This window comes from Oreochromis niloticus, linkage group LG3 (assembly GCF_001858045.2).
Source record: "Oreochromis niloticus isolate F11D_XX linkage group LG3, O_niloticus_UMD_NMBU, whole genome shotgun sequence".
NCBI lineage: Eukaryota > Metazoa > Chordata > Actinopteri > Cichliformes > Cichlidae > Oreochromis > Oreochromis niloticus.
Window position 1 is genome coordinate 19957324 of NC_031967.2, and position 17636 is coordinate 19974959.

General features: G+C 41.1%; 1 protein-coding gene and 1 long non-coding RNA gene across 2 annotated transcripts in view; both read right to left on the reverse strand.

Annotated features, from left to right (window-relative positions):
• Positions 1–230: 230 nt before the first annotated feature.
• On the reverse strand, positions 231–8420 carry LOC112846562 (uncharacterized). The gene is made up of 2 exons (XR_003219573.1): positions 8374–8420; positions 231–704 (listed from the first exon to the last, which is right to left on the reverse strand). It is a non-coding gene; the product is annotated as an uncharacterized LOC112846562 (long non-coding RNA).
• A 2920-nt stretch (positions 8421–11340) lies between these two features.
• Positions 11341–17636, reverse strand: part of LOC100692450 (diamine acetyltransferase 2) — a 59600-nt gene continuing 53304 nt past the window's right edge. The window contains exons 4-6 of the mRNA XM_019354061.2: positions 11832–11933; positions 11700–11740; positions 11341–11530 (exon numbers count right to left, since the gene is read on the reverse strand). Of these exons, the coding sequence (XP_019209606.1) occupies positions 11363–11530; positions 11700–11740; positions 11832–11933 (311 nt within the window). The 3' untranslated portion in view covers positions 11341–11362. The remainder of the gene's footprint in view (positions 11531–11699; positions 11741–11831; positions 11934–17636) is intronic.

Sequence of the window (17636 nt, forward strand, 5' to 3'; positions counted from 1 at the left end):
CGGGAGTCACAAGTTAGATTCCAGTAAGGGTCCTGGCTAGACCCCCATGCTTAAAACCAAGCCCTGGAATGGCAAAAGCTATGTCTGCAGCAAGCATTTCGCTACATGTTGTACTCTGTATAATTGTGTATGTGAGAAATAAAGGTTGTTGTAACTGTTGGTGAACTTTGAACTTGGAAAAGTAATTAAGTTCCAAAACCTAAATTGGACGATAAATCCCACACCTCATCTTCTCATGCAGTGACCTGTCCAAGGCTACACAGTTGTGTCAAATATTTACTCTTTTTTCTTTTTTCTAACTCTGTCAGCACCATGGTTAAACCACAGACGTATTTACCAGAGCCTGAATACCTAAATCCCTGGGATTTTCAAGAATTATCCTCTTCCTATTTTTAATAAACCAAGTTTCTCAATTCTCTGTAAAAAGTGTAAAAAGGTAAAAGTAATTGTTTTTGATTCAGAGAGGTGATGTTCCTGTGTAGATGGGGATCAGTCCACCAGGGTCTCTACCCTTGTCTGCCACCTGGCAAACACTGCACCTGACCTCCAAGGCACCTTCTGGGGGTGGTGGGCCTACAGGAGGATGGGCCCATGTCCCCTGTTTGGGTGGTGCAAAGCCTGGCCCCATTGACTAAGGCCCGGCTAGCTGGTGCTCACCCTCGGTCACCCTCCCCAGGGCTGGCTCCAGGGTGGGACCAACGTACCTGTCAGGAGTTTTCCTGTATTGCAACCCAGGTCGGAATAAAAAGGCTCAGACAGGTTTACGTGTACACGGTCGAGACTCAGGGAGACTCGCACCCAGTGCAATAGTTGTCAGCCTTTTATTCATAGCATTCTCAGAGACGTACAGGAAGAGATAAAATAGAACTGTGCTGCAGGCTTCCTGTTGAGTCTGCACAGAGTGTAACTTCCCCATTTAAGCTGAATACTGAAAGAGCAAACACATTTAGATAATGAAATGTACTTTTAAGCATAACATAATAAAAATCCTAAAATCCTAAGAAATCCCTTAACAATCCCTCCTGTTGTTTGATCTTTCCTTCTATATATGTACATAGCAACCACTAACAGTGCATCAGTCTATGGCCACTTGCAGACATCTTTAGCCAAGACATCATAAAATAGTGGGTTCTGTGAGTATGTTATATCCAAGTGTCTGTCTCATTATCATCTTCATCATTCTGTGATAGGGTGATGTAAGCATGAATTGAAGCAGTTACCATTTTTGATACCATGTTCTTCAAACAAGGTATGACACATGAAGTGAAAAGACACAATAACAGTATTATAACACCAACAAAACATGTCCTTTAATCAGCAGGGACTTCCAAGAGCTGCTTAAAAGCCACGTAAGCCAGTCTTCTGTGTTTGCGGCATAGTCTCGTTGTTGTGTGTCCCGAAGTGGTCTCAGTGTTTTCAGAGCATCAGTCATGTTCGGTGAGTGCACATTATCTGGAATGTACAGGGTGGGCCATTTATATGGATACACCGTAATAAAATGGGAATGGTTGGTGATATTAAAGTCCTGTTTGTGGCACATTAGTATATGTGAGGGGGCAAACTCCTCAAGATGGGTGGTGACCATGGTGGCCATTTAGAAGTCGGCCATCTTGGATACAACTTTTGTTTTTTCAATAGGAAGAGGGCCATGTGACACATCAAACTTATTGGTAATGTCACAAGAAAAACAATGGTGTGCTTGGTTTCAACGTAACTTTATTCTTTCATGAGTTATTTACAAGTTTCTGACCACTTATAAAATGCGTTCAATGTGCTGCCCATTGTGTTGGATTGTCAATGCAACCCTCTTCTCCCACTCTTCACACAATGATAGCAACACCACAGGAGAAATGCCAGCACAGGCATCCAGTATCCGTAGTTTCAGGTGCTGCACATCTCATATCTTCACACCATAGACAATTGCCTTCAGATGACCCCAAAGATAAAAGTCTAAGGGGGTCAGATCGGGAGACCTTGGGGGCCATTCAACTGGCCCACGACGACCAATCCACTTTCCAGGAAACTGTTCATCTAGGAATGCTTGGACCTGGCACCCATAATGTGGTGGTGCACCATCTTGCTGGAAAAACTCAGGGAACGTGCCAGCTTCAGTGCATAAAGAGGGAAACACATCATCATGTAGCAATTTCAAATATCCAGTGGCCTTGAGGTTTCCATTGATGAAGAATGGACCCACTATCGTTGTACCCCATATACCACACCAAACCATCACTTTTGTTGTTCCAACAGTCTTGGAGGGATCCATCCAATGTGGGTTAGTGTCAGACCAATAGCGGTGGTTTTGTTTGTTAACTTCACCATTCACATAAAAGTTTGCCTCATCACTGAACAAAATCTTCTGCGTGAACTGAGGGTCCTGTTCCAATTTTTGTTTTGCCCATTCTGCAAATTCTGTGCGCCGATCTGGGTCATCCTCGTTGAGATGCTGCAGTAGCTGGAGTTTGTAAGGGTGCCATTTGTGAGTAGCTAATATCCGCCGAAGGGATGTTCGACTAATGCCACTCTCCAGTGACAGCGAGTGCTACGCTGTGGGCTCTTGCTGAATGAAGCTAGGACAGCCACTGATGTTTCTTCATTAGTGACAGTTTATTGCGTCCACATTTTGGCAAATCCAACACTGAACCAGTTTCACGAAACTTAGCAAGCAGTTTGCTCACTGTAGCATGGGAGATGGGTGGTCTCGTAGGGTGTCTTCCATTGAAATCTGCTGCAATGACCCGGTTACTGCGTTCACCAGATATCAACACAATTTTGATCCGCTCCTCACGTGTTAACCTCTTCGAAATATCAATGGCTGTGAACAAAGAGAAACTTGTAAATAACTCATGAAAGAATAAAGTTACGTTGAAACCAAGCACACCATTGTTTTTCTTGTGACATTACCAATAAGTTTGATGTGTCACATGGCCCTCTTCCTATTGAAAAAACAAAAGTTGTATCCAAGATGGCCGACTTCTAAATGGCCACCATGGTCACCACCCATCTTGAGGAGTTTGCCCCCTCACATATACTAATGTGCCACAAACAGGACTTTAATATCACCAACCATTCCCATTTTATTATGGTGTATCCATATAAATGGCCCACCCTGTATGTGCAACATGTGTTGTTAAAGGGGACACCTTTCTCCTTTCTCGGCGAGAATCATGTCCAATGTGTTGCATTACTGCAATGCGCAGAGCGTCAATTTCCTGACCCCGTTCGTCGTTGAATTTACATGAAGCATTCAGAACCTCTTGTCTTTCAGTCCAAAGTTTCCTCTGGGACATCGGAACTCCATATGGAATCATGCTGCTGGAGGTCTGGGGTGCTTCGTCTTTTCCTTGTTGTTGACGTTGATGTTGACGTGGCGTCCATGGTTATCTTGAAAGTGTGGTCAGATATGAAAATGGGAGCGCACTGACCTGTCCAATTCCCAGGAAGGATATCCCAGGCCATCCCTTGCACCCAGAAGGTGCCATTTGAGATGTAGCTGCTCTTCACGGGCCCTCCAGGAGCGTGTGTCTGTACTGCTTTGCAGTTGGTGGTGGTGTTTCCCATTAGCGTGGATCCGTTCTCTCGGCGGTAGCATAGGCTGTGGCTCAAATTCCCATTGTTTCCAAGAAAGACTGGGAATGATTTAGCCTTACTTATGTGCTTCACTTTCAGGTCAACCCAGAACCATTCGTCACATGTGCCATTTCATCCTATCTGGAGAGGTTCCTCATGGTTGACCACGATTCCCTGGAATTGATGCCCACGGCTGGCGTAGCTTGCGGCACACTTTGCCTGAATTATGTCCATTCCCTTCGCATACAAGGTGGCGTATTGTGTCATTGGGGGCATATAGGAACAAACATAGCAGTCTCTTCTGGGTGTGATGTCATGTATATATCAACACCATGCGTTGTTCGTCTTCTTTCTTTCGGGTGAGTGTTAAGAAACTCACCAGGAGTGCAACATTAGCCACTAGGAGGACGAGTGTCTTCATGATGACCAGACACACCTGTGACCTCTGATGAGTAGACTACTGGCAAGAAGAAGAAGGCGGGGTATACCCGATCAGCCCTCCCTCCACCAATAGATCACCATACAGGAGTTAGGGGTGTCGGCGTCTAAACGTTTAGGTTGTCACTCACTTTTTTGCAGTGGCTTTGATGGATCCAGGACGGTCTTTCTGCTATTTTGCAGGCAGTAGGTGTGGTGAGTAGCACTTGATAAGGACCTTCCCACCTTGGTGAGCTCCAATTTTTCCTTTGGAGTACTTTGATCAGGATCCGATCACCTGGTTTCAACCTGCAAGATACTGGAGAGTTGTTTAGAACAATCTCTTTATTTTCAAGTAATTTAGTCATCCATTCGGCTAGTGTAGTTTTTCTTATTGACTTATCTATAGGCTCACTTGTGATTGGTAGTGGAAATCGTCTACCGTGAATGATTTGAAAAGGTGTGAGTTTCTGAGAACTTTGTGTCAGTCTCATCCACATTTTTACCAGGCCTATACACTCAGGCCATGGTCTCCCTGTTTCTTCCATGCATTTTCTCAGTCTCTGTTTTATTTCCTAGTGCTTCAGAGACCTTACTGATTACTTCATTAACAATATGTGTCCCATTGTCTGATCTTATCAGAGTGGGGATGCCATATATTGAAATAAAATGGTTGCACAAACATTTTGCTACTGAGATGGCGTCTGCTTTTTTACTGGATAGATTTCTGGCCATTTTGAGATCACATCTATGATCACTAGAGCGTATTCTGAGCCTTGGCTTTCATTTAGCTCAATAAAACTCATGTGGATTGTATGAAAAGGATGAGGTGGTGTGCATTATGCGCATTATGTTTTTGGCAAATCATGCATGTTCCGACAAATTTCTGAAAGTTTATCTACCACTTCTACCCCCCCTCCTGTTGACAATAATGCTGCTGATATGTGTAGGGACTTTGGTAGTATTGGTTTGCTATTACAGGTCATCAAATCATTTTCTGGCTGTGCTCCACCTTTTAACCACCTCTTTTGTTCTCTAGTTGGTGCGGCTTTCTGTTCGTTTATAAGCACATCAAGTGGTATTTGCATTGAGGAGTCAGACATTAATGTGTCTACAGTTTGTTGTGCTGTTGTGCTGCTGCTTTTGCTGCTTTGGTCTGCCAAGTTATTGCCTTCAGTGATCTCTGAGCAGCCTTTCTGGTGTGCAGCACATTTACAAAATGCTAACTGTTTTGGCAATAAAGCTTAGAAGATCTCAAAGTGTTGCACAGCTGAAAAAACATACTGTCTGTCAGTGTATATATTTATATCTTGGCCTGCGTGTGTGAGGATGTCAACGGTTTCGCTTCTACAACTCTATCTGCTGTGTAGATGCAACACTACATTTTGACTTAAGGCATTTTAGGCAATTCCTATTTCTCAAAGAATTCATACATTTTACATATTTCAAACTTTTAAGTTAGGAAAAACTTTGCATTGCTTATAGTTCATAGCTCACAGCTCTAAAACTCGTCATTGTTAAATCATGTGCCTAATCATTATATGTCACTGTGATCCACAAGTATGATCACAAATTTGTTTTCCAAACTTACAAAACAAACAAATTGCCTATGGCATCAAGGCTTTGCGTTCATATTAATTGAGTGTAAGCTGCTTTCTTCATTGCAAGTGTTTATTGCCATAAGGTTTAATTCATGCATCATATCACTGAGTTCTAAGTTCAAATTATCTCTTCTGACCCTTTCCAAAAATAATTTCACATATAACAATTTGAGTATGTGTTGTCTATTCATTCTATTCATAGAGTCTATTCATAGAGTTCTGTTTCTCTCTGTGGGCTGTCTTGACACACCACAGGCACACAAATTTCCTGTTTCTGCAGCTTTTGTTTCTCTTTGCTTTTTGCTCTTTTGTTTCTCTTTGTATTCATAGTCTATAAAACCTCTTTAATTCTACTATATCTTGATCTAAAAATGATATACCTTTATTTCACACACACTTTTAAATTGAGCTCTTTCAGACATCAGGAATCATCACACACACTGCCTTTTCTCTCAAACTTCCACTCGTTCACTCACTCCACTATGAACCTTTGTAGTGTTATTATTACTTATGTTTTATTATTTTTGTACAGATCACACCCAGTCACTCAAAACCTACTACTCACAGCATTTACACAGTTAGAATCACTCAAAATATGCTTTCATACGAGTATTTCAGACATGCTTTTCAAGATATATAGAGGTCACTCACTGTACATCCACAGTAATGAATTCAAACTCTAACTACAATTGTAGTGAGCAAAACCAGCATCTCCATGCGCGTCACCGCTCCTCATTAGCTTGGTAGTGTCCACATATTTAATTCAGCTTCTCATTAGTTGTTAGTATAGGTTTGCTCTTCATCCTAACGAAGTCTCATCTAAGATGACAGGTTTACAAGCAGGTCAAGTGTCTCTATGCACCTGATTAGTGTAGTTATTTCCTTATTCTCTTCATCTCCTATATCATTGTACTGAGTTTGAGCAAACCTTAAGCTTGATTTAGACTACTTTTAACAATCTTCCACCTCACATCATAACTGACTGAGGTGCCTCTTCCTATTAATAGTATGTCATTATTAATGTTATCATTGTATTGTTTTTCCTTTTTTATAACAGCAATAGTATATACACTACTTCACTACTTTACTACTAATATACAATAGTATATTAGTTTATATTTTATTATGTATCCATCACGGGTCTGTGCGAATCTGCAGCTTCACACCTTCCCAAGCTGGAGACATTTGCTTTTCCTTGGCTGAACAATGACACAGCCTTAATATACCTCATGCATCTCTCCTTTTTATTTGATATATCTTTTTTGTGAATTATCTGGTTTCATGCATTCTATTCATTCTAGGCACGGTCATCATGCCAACTATGTTTCATTGTTAATACCAGTTTACAGGTTGTTAACCTTCCTATTATCTTCTATTATCATGCTTATCACTAGATAAGCTCTACTTTAAGTTAACCTTAATTTAACCTTTTGTTTATTCCACTTCATTCCACTTTCTATGCTTTAAAATACAACTCTTGTGTACTCTTTGTTTTCTTTTTAGCTTCCTTTTCAGTATTTATTTCTGCTTGGAGGGTTTCTTATAATTTAGTCAATGCATTTTCCCTCCCACGTGGGACATTTAGGTTTTCTTTGGATTTCTCCATCTATATGCACTAATTTGTCCAGCTCCTGGACATTTCTTTTCTAACCACTGCTCGTCACATTTCTTTTCTAACCACTGCTCGTCAGCAGTGAGTTTTGAAGCTTCATTACCCATTTTAATCCTTTTAATTTTAACACTTTACAACTACACAACTGCGGCACCTTCTCTGGCACGAGAATCGAGAGAGGGAGGTAGTTGACACGGCCTTCTACTTTCAAGCAATTCTTGAAAGCGGTGTCACCTTTACGTGATGAAACACGACCTGTTTCTCTCTTTTCACCAGTACTTGGGTGGCCAACAGCAAACAAAACAGTGGAATAGTTCAGCCTCCTTATTGTGCTGTAAAATTAACTTATTCCACCAACAAAAATAAAACAATACAAAAACAAAACACGGACACCGTGTGTCTACTCACGCGCGCTACCTTTACCCACTACGGGGGAGCTACCAGTCCCTGACGAGCTCTATCTTTATTTTAAAACGCTACCAGCCCCTCTGGGCGAGCCTACTTTACCCACTATGGGGGAGCTACCAGTCCCAGACGAGCTCTATTTTATTTTAAAATGCTACCAGCCCCTCTGGGCGAGCCTAAACGTTTTACGCGAGGTGTCTGAGTGTTAATATTCACCTGGTTGCTGATTCACTGCCGGTCTCTCAGGTCTGCCTCATCGACCCCCACTGCCGTGGACCACTTATAAGAACGCCGGCCAGAACCCGAATTCACGTCTCTGGTCTTTATCCTGTACCTGGACAGGAGCTGTCGACAGACTTCAGCGTGGGCTTCTCACGACGGCAGGACTCGATGAGGCTTTCCTGTGGGATCTCACAAAAATGCTGTGTCCCATCCGGCTCGAAGGACCAAGAAATGTCAGGAGTTTTCCTGTATTGCAACCCAGGTCGGAATAAAAAGGCTCAGACAGGTTTACGTGTACACGGTCGAGACTCAGGGAGACTCGCACCCAGCGCAATAGTTGTCAGCCTTTTATTCATAGCATTCTCAGAGACGTACAGGAAGAGATAAAATAGAACTGTGCTGCAGGCTTCCTGTTGAGTCTGCACAGAGTGTAACTTCCCCATTTAAGCTGAATACTGAAAGAGCAAACACATTTAGATAATGAAATGTACTTTTAAGCATAACATAATAAAAATCCTAAAATCCTAAGAAATCCCTTAACAGTACCCTATCCTGGGCAGGGTGAACTGTTCCATAGATTTCCGTTACTAACCAAGGACCAATTTGCCATGCGAGACTCCACCAGGTGTCAAAAATCCCTGAACAAAAACAAAATTGCCCCTGGGATCCCTAGGACAGACCAACCCTCCACCATGATAAGGTAAAATTTTAGGGAAGGGAGGGGGCTCTGGAACAGGTCTCCTGGAATAAGGTCTGGACTCTGTCTCAGTCTGGAGTCGTCCTTGGTGAGAGACGCCGGGCCGGGCCGGGTACCTTGTATGATGGAGATTTTTTTTTTCCAGTGGACAAGAGGGTTTGTTTCCTGCGCTTTTGAGTCAAGATACTGGTTATTACTGTCATCTGCACCTATGCACCAAACGACAGTTTAAAGTACCCAGTCTTCTTGGAGTCCCTGGGTGGGGTGCTTGAGGGTACTTGACCTGGGGACTCTGTCATTCTCCTGGGAGACTTCAATGCACTTGTGGGCAATGACAGTGAGACCTGGAGGGGCCTGACTGGGAGGAACGGCCTATCGGTCTTTAGCCTGAGCGGTGTTCTGTTACTTGACTGTGCAAACCAGAGTTTGTCCATAACGAACACCATGTTCAAACATAAGGGTGTCCATAAGTATATGTGGCACCAGGACACCCTAGGCCGCAGGTCGATGATTATTTTTGTAATTATATCATGAGCTCTGTGGTCGGATCCCCCACAGCTGTGCCACGGACCACACCCCGCCACAGAGGCAAACTAATGAAATGAGGGCTACTTACACAGATGTGGCAAAATACTAGTGCTGTGAGATATATACAAGTGTGTGGGCAAACTAGTGCGACTATGAAAATGAGCAAAGCTATATACAAGGAAGAGGGGAAAACTCTATGAAAGACAATTAGCACTAGAAGCAGTAAACGGACACGTGACATTACGGAGTTCCAGAGTTCTGGACACAGCAACGAGAGGAGAGAAGGATCAGTGTTGAACTGTACTTTTTGACTACGAAGAAAAACCCTACCCTCCACTGGAGAGAAGCAAGGGCGAATGATGCCTGCTGCGAGTGATTCTTTAATGTATTTCTCCATAGCAGCGCGCTCTGGACGGGACAGGTTATAGAGCTGGCTTGATGGCAGAGTAGCGCCTGGGAGTAGCTTGATGTCGCAGTCATAAGGTCTGTGGATTGGCAAGCTGAAGGCTTTGCTTTTGCTTAATACTTGATTAGTTCAAGTTGGCTACTCTCTGGCCTGCCCAGTCTAAGTGGGGATTGTGTACCTCTAGCTAGGGGAAACCCAGAATCAGTGAGGTGTCCGGCGAGTGGAACATAAAAAAGGTGAGTGTTTCCCTATGATTACTTGAGGTGACGAATCTGACGAGCTCTGTCTGATGAATTATGTGCGCAAACACTTGATTATTTAATGCTTGGCTGGAACGAGCAGATCTAACTCCCTGTTTAACTGTCTAGGTAACTCAGAGTTGATTAAATTCTGTTCTGCTCCAGTGAAACGGTGAAACTGGGAGCTGAAAATGGGATTTTGAGCTAATGTGTGTTCCGCCCACTCGTAACCCCGAATCTACCGGTGGGCAGAACCTTTTACTTTCTTAGGACATGAAGATATCAAGTGATCGAACTTACCGCAATAAAAGCATGCATGAGACCTGAGACAAAGATTCTTGAGGGTGCATGGGAGTTTGCTCAACCAGTCTACATGTGTTTTGTAGACTCGGAAAAGGTATTCGACCGTGTACCTCTGAGTACTGTATGGGAACATGGGGTGTCACGAGTGAGGGGAGAGGGGAGTGGGAGAATGACAGACAGATTGGTTCTATGGTTGCAGTAATGTGGACGCTATACCGGTCAGCTGAGTGATAAACGCGAAGCTCTCGATTTACTGGTTGATCTACCTCCCGACCCTCACCTATGGTCATGAGCATTGGGTAGTGAGCGGAAAAAAAAACAAGTATTCAAGTGGTGCAAATGAGCCGAAGTGTGGCTGGCCTCTCCTTTAGAGATAGGGTGATGAGTTCAGCCATCTGGGAGCAGATGTCAGCTGAGAGCAGAGCCGCTACTGCTCTCAGCTGACCTGGGAACCACTTTCTTGAAAAGGTGGCCAGGAAGAGGGAGGTCTGGACTTCTCTGCCTTACCTGCTGCCCCTGTGCAGCCCTGGATAAGTTGAAGAAGATGGATGGATGGATCGTTCCTCAACTTTAAACCCTGAGTACAGCTCTATAAATTATGCAGATATTATGTTTTTATTTCTTTCATCTCATCATGTGCAATAACCACGGATGATGGACACAGAAACAGGACTGTGTTGAGTTGTTCATACCATTCAGGTTCACACTGATTGTCTGGAAGGTTCTCAATGACGTTAAATAACTCCTCTAAAAGTGTTAAACATAAGGTAGTGAGCCTGTTTTCAATATATATAGAGAGTAGAAAGTAGAGATATTTGCATTACAATATACGGATTGAAAGTAAAATACTGTCAGAAAAATACTCAAGTACAAACACCTGAAAATTCTTCTTAAGTACAATAATGAAGTATTTCTACTTGATTACTTACCACCACTGGCAACCACTAAATATGGATGACATTGTGTGACTTATGTTCCTTATTTATAACTTAACGCAAAAAAATGATCTGGAGAAATATATGTAATTAGCTTTATTCTATGACGTTATACACTTTAATGTAAAAATCCTCTCAGGGCTGGAACATCCATTGCCTGAGAGCCAAAATGTAACTGCAACTCAATTAGAAAACTAAATTTATGCCATTTATCTGTATACAGACATATCTATCATATCATAACTATATTCATTTTTAAAGGCATGTTTCACAATAAGCCTATGTGCACAGACCTTCAGAAAGCCCATGCAGTGGTAGGGGCTTCAAGTTGTTAGGATTTGCAAAGGGGCCATTGAGTGGTGCTCCATCCCTGGAGTGCGTGGGCTGACTTCATGGCTGCAAGGGTCACAAGGTCATGATGAATTGATTAAAGTTGAGCCAGGTGCTTCAGCGCCTCCCCCTCGCAGCGCATGCAGTGGTAGCCCATGGTAGCAGTAATATCAAAGCAGCCCTGGCTGAGGTAAAAGTCCACAGATGGTTTGTTCCAGTCCAGGACGGTGAAGTTGAGCTGGTGGGAGCCAGCAGCCAGACCCAGCTACAGGAGGGCAAAACCAAGAAGAAATGACTGCTGAGCTGAGATGTAGCATGGAGGCTGCTTCTGTATGCTACCTCTGAGTTACTGTTTAGTACTTTTTGCTCAGAAATATTGAAAATCGCAAAATCTTCAAGGTTTATCTTCTACATTGTTTGCATGTTTCACTCACCTGTGCCACCTTCCTTATTAGTGCTTTACCAACGCCTTTCCCTGAAAGACAGATCATGTGGATTGCTTGACATCTTTTGTAAATACAGATACACGGTGATGATGAGACATCTTCTCAGAGGCTGTACTGTACCTCTGAACTCAGGCATCACATACAAGTCCTCCATATAAATGGCTCTGCCTGACCAGGAGCTGTAAGCATGGAAATAAAGTGCATAGCCGATCTTTGTGTGCCCTGAAAGAAGAAAAAAAAAAATCAGTCTGAGTGAGCTTACAGTTTACAGTTAACAGTTTCAGTTCATGAAAATTGTAAATTTGTTTTGTTGTTTGTTCCCACTGAGTTAATGACTCTGAACATTTAGCACAATGATTATTCACAGCATAATGCTTTACTTTACACTCTTACAACACATAACCATATATCATTTCCTTTACATCAGTGATAAAACTATATGATTTGTGGTGCTGCTCACAGTTAATGTGCAGCAAACTTTATAAATGAAACCTATGGGCAGAAATCTGTGCCATCAGAAACTGAATTTGAATAAGTTAAATTTGAATTTGAATTGCTCAGATTGAATCTGAATTGTAACTTGAATAAATGCTTTTGAAAACTGAATTTGAATTAGTCTTATTTGAAATTGAATTTATGGTTTGAAAATGATCATCACTAAATTGAAATTGAATTTTATATTTTGAAAATGAATTCATTTGCTTTGAAACTGCATTTTATCCTTTAAAAATTCAGCTCTCGAATAATTTCAGTTTCACTCCCACCATTCAGTTTCAGTTCTACAATTCAGTTTTTTGGAACTTACATCCGGTTCCGGTTCAAGCGCAGATTAATAGAACTACGTTTTACTAGCGGACCGAAAGTGTTACTGACGGGAATCTACAGCATCTTGAGCTGAATTAAGACTTCAGAAGTCATTCATCATGTCGAATGACCAGCGGATAAACTCTCAGGTTGGTAATAAATGTATTACATGTATAAGAACAAGCATCATGTTAACAATTGATAGCCGTACAGTAACTTTTATGCTTATTGTAGCTGTTAGCTAAAAACGCCTTAATGCTGGTTAAGTGATATGTTATGAAGAACATTGCCTGCATTGCTTTGGTTTCCAGCAGAAGAAAATGTATTACAGAAAATACACACTAAGATTTAAATATGGAACCCAAGATGATTTGGCTTAGATCAGCAGGCCAAATGCTCCTGGTGCAACCTAGATCTCAGATTAAGACCAGAGGTGACCGCGCATTCGCCTCTGTTGCACCCCAACTCTGGAATAATCTCCCTCAAGCGATTCGCGCAGCTGATTCAATTCAATCTTTTGAATCTCGATTAAAAACGTATTATTTTAACCTTGCCTTCCCTTCCTCCTAGACCCTGCATTTTTAAGTGTACTGTAACTTATCTTTTTTGCTTTTATTAATGTTTTTATGATTTAACCTTCAGCCTTTTGGCTCGTGCCTACTATGCCTGGTGTATCATTGGTTAGTTATGTCTCCCATCTGTTAGTATATTTTATTTGTATTTATTTTATTATTTTATTTACTTGTATTTATTACTGCTCTGATTTTGTTTCTGTGAAGCACTTTGGTGGTTTTTAAATGTGCTATATAAATAAAATTGTATTGTATTGTATTTGTAAACGCAAAAGTTCAGCTAAAGCTGAAACATGTACACGATGCTCATCATAATGCTTCGTAGCTGTGTAGAAGTAAATCTCATTTTACAACATGATTTCAAACACGGTCATTGAGTTGCACACTGGAAACTACCTATTAACTAGAACTGTTTGTATCAGTGTTTGTTTTGTAACCAGAACAATGTTTTTTTTTTGTTTTTTTTGCTTCTTTACATCCTGCTTGTTGTGCCAAATGGTGGCTAGGAGTGGATTCATCAGTCCTGTTGTACAAACATTCATATTAAATACTTTTAACACCCAGTTTGATGCACATTTAGAACACTGCAGTGGCAAAAGTAACACAATAATCCTCCAAACTCTCCAAATAAAATAAAAATCCAGGTCATAATGCTAGAAACACAGCATCACTGGTCAGATCAACTTTGACTGTATGGTGCAAGTTTACAAAAGAAAAAGGGATAAAACCCCCAAATCATCAAATAAATTAATAAACCTGGACTCTCAGCAGCACTAAGACTTTGATTATATAGAGTAAAATCATATCATAAGTGCTTATCTGCAGTTCTACGACTTCTTGTACCTGTAGGATAACAGGTGGGATCAAAACAAACAGAGTGCGGATAATTCTGGGAAAACTGAACCTTGAAATTTGTCTCAAGATTATGTGGTTTCACTATGAAAGCAATAAAAGTTTGACCTCTACAGTTTAGCATGTTGTTGCTTGGAGGGCAAGATCTTCTAAATTTATTTTTCCTAGTTTCTTCTGCAGGTAATGAATGGCTTTACTGTGATGTGAGTCATGCACCGATTACACAGTTTGATCAGTTAAAGAGGCGCAGTATTTTTAAGATCCTTCCACACATTTTCACTTCACATCAGGGACTGTGAGGTCCCAAAAGCTTCAGCTTATGCTTTTGGAGTAACAATTTCCAAAACAAGCTTTTTTCATAGCTCAGTTATTTTTCGGTAATAAAGCTGAGGGTGAAGAAGCTGGAGTGAGAATCAGAATCAGATGAGAATTATCACAATAAATCACATGACTTAATGTTATTACTATTGTTTCATAAAACCGTGTAAAAGCTGAGAAGCATTATATGGTGAGTATATGTCATTATTCAGTTTATCCAATGTTGCAGCTTTTAATATTTTACTGACTATTAAGACTTGCATGTGTAAATCTAAAACATAATATTATTGCCAAATTTGATCCCTGGATTTAAACAAAACATTTGACATAGGCCTGTGGATCTTTCTTCATTGTTGCCATGATATTACACAGAGCCCTTATAGATAAATAAAAACGATCACACTGTAAAAAAAAAAATTGTAATATAAAAGTATTTTACTGTGTATTTTACAGCCACTCGCTACGGCTGAAGAGGGCTTACATCATTTGGGCAGCTAAGGCAGTCAGCTAACCGTGAGATACATGCTCAGGATTGATCAACCCGTGGTGGGCCTGCCTCAGCAGAGGGTATCAAAAGGGTAGAAAATCTGTCACTAGAATTTGTACTGTGATAAATCAGAACCCTGGTTGACTGATACAGCTGTCTCAGGGCCTCCTGGGGGCTGTGCAGTTAACCTCATGGTAGTGAAACCTAATGTAAAGTAAAAATGTTCTGCTCTTCTCCCCTCTGCTCTTTTTCTGTTTTCTGGGAGGCAGTGGGGAGTAGAGCGTACAGCCCAATCCGGCGGGGAGGTATGGGATGCCGGATCAGGCGCCCCCCTTCCGGCTCTCCTCTCTCCTATCTTGTCTCTTTTGTCTTACTTCTCACTATCACCTTTTCTATTCCTTTGAAGAAGTGAGTGTCTTTAAGTATTAAAGACGTAAGTATTACTTCTCATTTTGCAGTGAATTGATAGGAGGAAATAAATTGTAGAAAACTAAACAGAAGAAAGTAAAAATAACAATATAACACAAACCAATAACACACTGGGGGGTCTTATCAACCAGGGCCTCTGTGGATGAGGGTGTCTAGTGATAATGGCCGAAACACCCAATGAATTCAAGGTCCACTACTGACGATGTGTCCCAAAATTTTAATATTATAATCTAGATCAGATTTCTAATCCCTAAACCTTACGAAGGAAGGTAAAAAGAAACTAAAAAATGTCGATAAAAGACCAAAACACCCTGTGAAGTTGAGGCACACAATGATGTGTCCTGCTGGTAAAGTTTCCGGGCTGCCTTTCCTTAAAGTAGCCGTCTCTCAAGATTTTTTCCATTTAAACAATGCATTTATCAGGGACTGTAACATGAAGTCTTTTTATTGAATTATGGTATACTTGCACATTTTACACTTTGCACATGTGTTTGTCTTGTCTACAGTTCTGACCATAACTTGAACCTGGTATTCAGTACTTACTGCACAATCATCTCACTTTACTGTACTTGCACATGACCACTTTGTATTGTCTCTTGTCCTGTCTTTGTTTATTGTACATATATATATATAGTTAGTAGTAGTACCTTTTTATCTTTTTAAACTTAGTGAGTTGTGATTTGCTTGCAATTTTTAGTTCTTATATCTCTTTGAGATACAGTATATCTTTTTATATTCCTTTAAATGCACCATCAGGGGTTTGAGGTGAAATGACATTTCGATACGCTGTATACTGTGTATATTGTTGTATTGACAATAAAGACCTTGAATCTTGAATGTAATCAGTTGTATTTTTTTCAGCTTGTTAAGACAGTGGATGAAAAAACGTTACGACTGTGAGAGGGAAATAAAATTACACTGTTTCTCATAGTGTAGTGCATATTTTCAGAGGAGGAAGATGTTAAAGTTTTGATCAGTGCACATTAAATGATTAAGATGCACTCTTACTGCCAATGAAGTACACTCTATAGGTACTGTATCTTCCTCCTCCTCTAGTACAAACACATGCATGTTAGGTTAACATGGGGTTTTAAATTGGCTATGGACATGAGGTAGATAAAGTGCTAAAGTCTAAATTAGCACTTTATAAATGAGAAAAGCAATGACTTTAAAAACAACGCAAGCAGTGTCTGGACTCTTCCACTATGAACTCACGCTGATGCAGTGTAGCATTGTCTTGCCAAGAAGATGGCAGAATTTCTGAATCATGCTCACGCGTGGCTTCTTATTTGTATGATAGAGCTTTATCCTGTATTTGCGGATGGTGTGGTGAACTGTGTTCACATACAGTAATCTCCGGTTGTGTTCCTGATCCCACTCAGTGATTTCCATGACAGAATCATGTCTGTTTTTGATACAGTGCTGCCTGACAGTCCAAAGATCACAAGCATCCAATTTTGACTTTGGGCCTTGTCCCTTGGATCTGGAGATTTCTCCAGATCCTCCGGATGTTTTGACGATACTGCACATGATGAGATATTTAGTCTTCATAGTTTTACACTGGTGAACATTCTGAAATTGTCCCACAATTATTTGTTATGGAAATTTTAATGATGATCTCGATTTGAAATGGTTTAATAAACACATTGCAATGTGGAGAAAATGTTCAGATCAAACACCAAACAGTTTTCTGAGGATGGACACTGCCCTGAACTATTTTATACCGTCCCAGAACACTCTCAAACAAAGAACATTCCACAGCATATCATATATCTCTGCACCTTCGGTCCCATCCTTAAAACCTTCTCCCTCACGAAGAGAATCATGACCTTGTTTTCTCCTGATAAGCAGAAGGAGTCTCACTATCTGTTTAACGTCTCCCATTACAATGGCCTCACTGTGTGCGCAGGGCATAAGGCCCATCCGTAGTGCACATGCATACAACTAAGTGACACTCTTGCTATACTAAAGTCTAAAGTGGGGGGGGGGGGGGGGGGGGGGGGGGGGGGGGTTGTGTTATACTTATTTTTTGTTTCAAACAGTGGGATTGCACATGCTGGTGCCACACTATCTGACATCATCCATTTATCAGCTTGGCCACCTCCACCTCCAGCTCTTCGTAAATGCACCAAGTTGTTCTCAAGCCAGGTGATAGACATCATGTGTCTAGCATGTGCTGGGTCTAGGGTATGTCATATTGTTTCACAGGGGTCTGCAGCTACAGTGTACCTATTGCAGAGATTTTCCACTGAAGCATAAATCCCAAGTAAACCACCATAGCAGGCACCCTTTGCCAATTGGCTGTACATACACTGTAAAATGTAATATTGTGTTTAATTAAAAATATTAAATAGGCTGAACTCAATTTTTATCAATTTGTTATTAGAACTCCATTTAAATAAGTTACCAGTACTTTTTATGCGAAAACGCTGATAAACTCAATTTACTTGAGTTCGATTAACT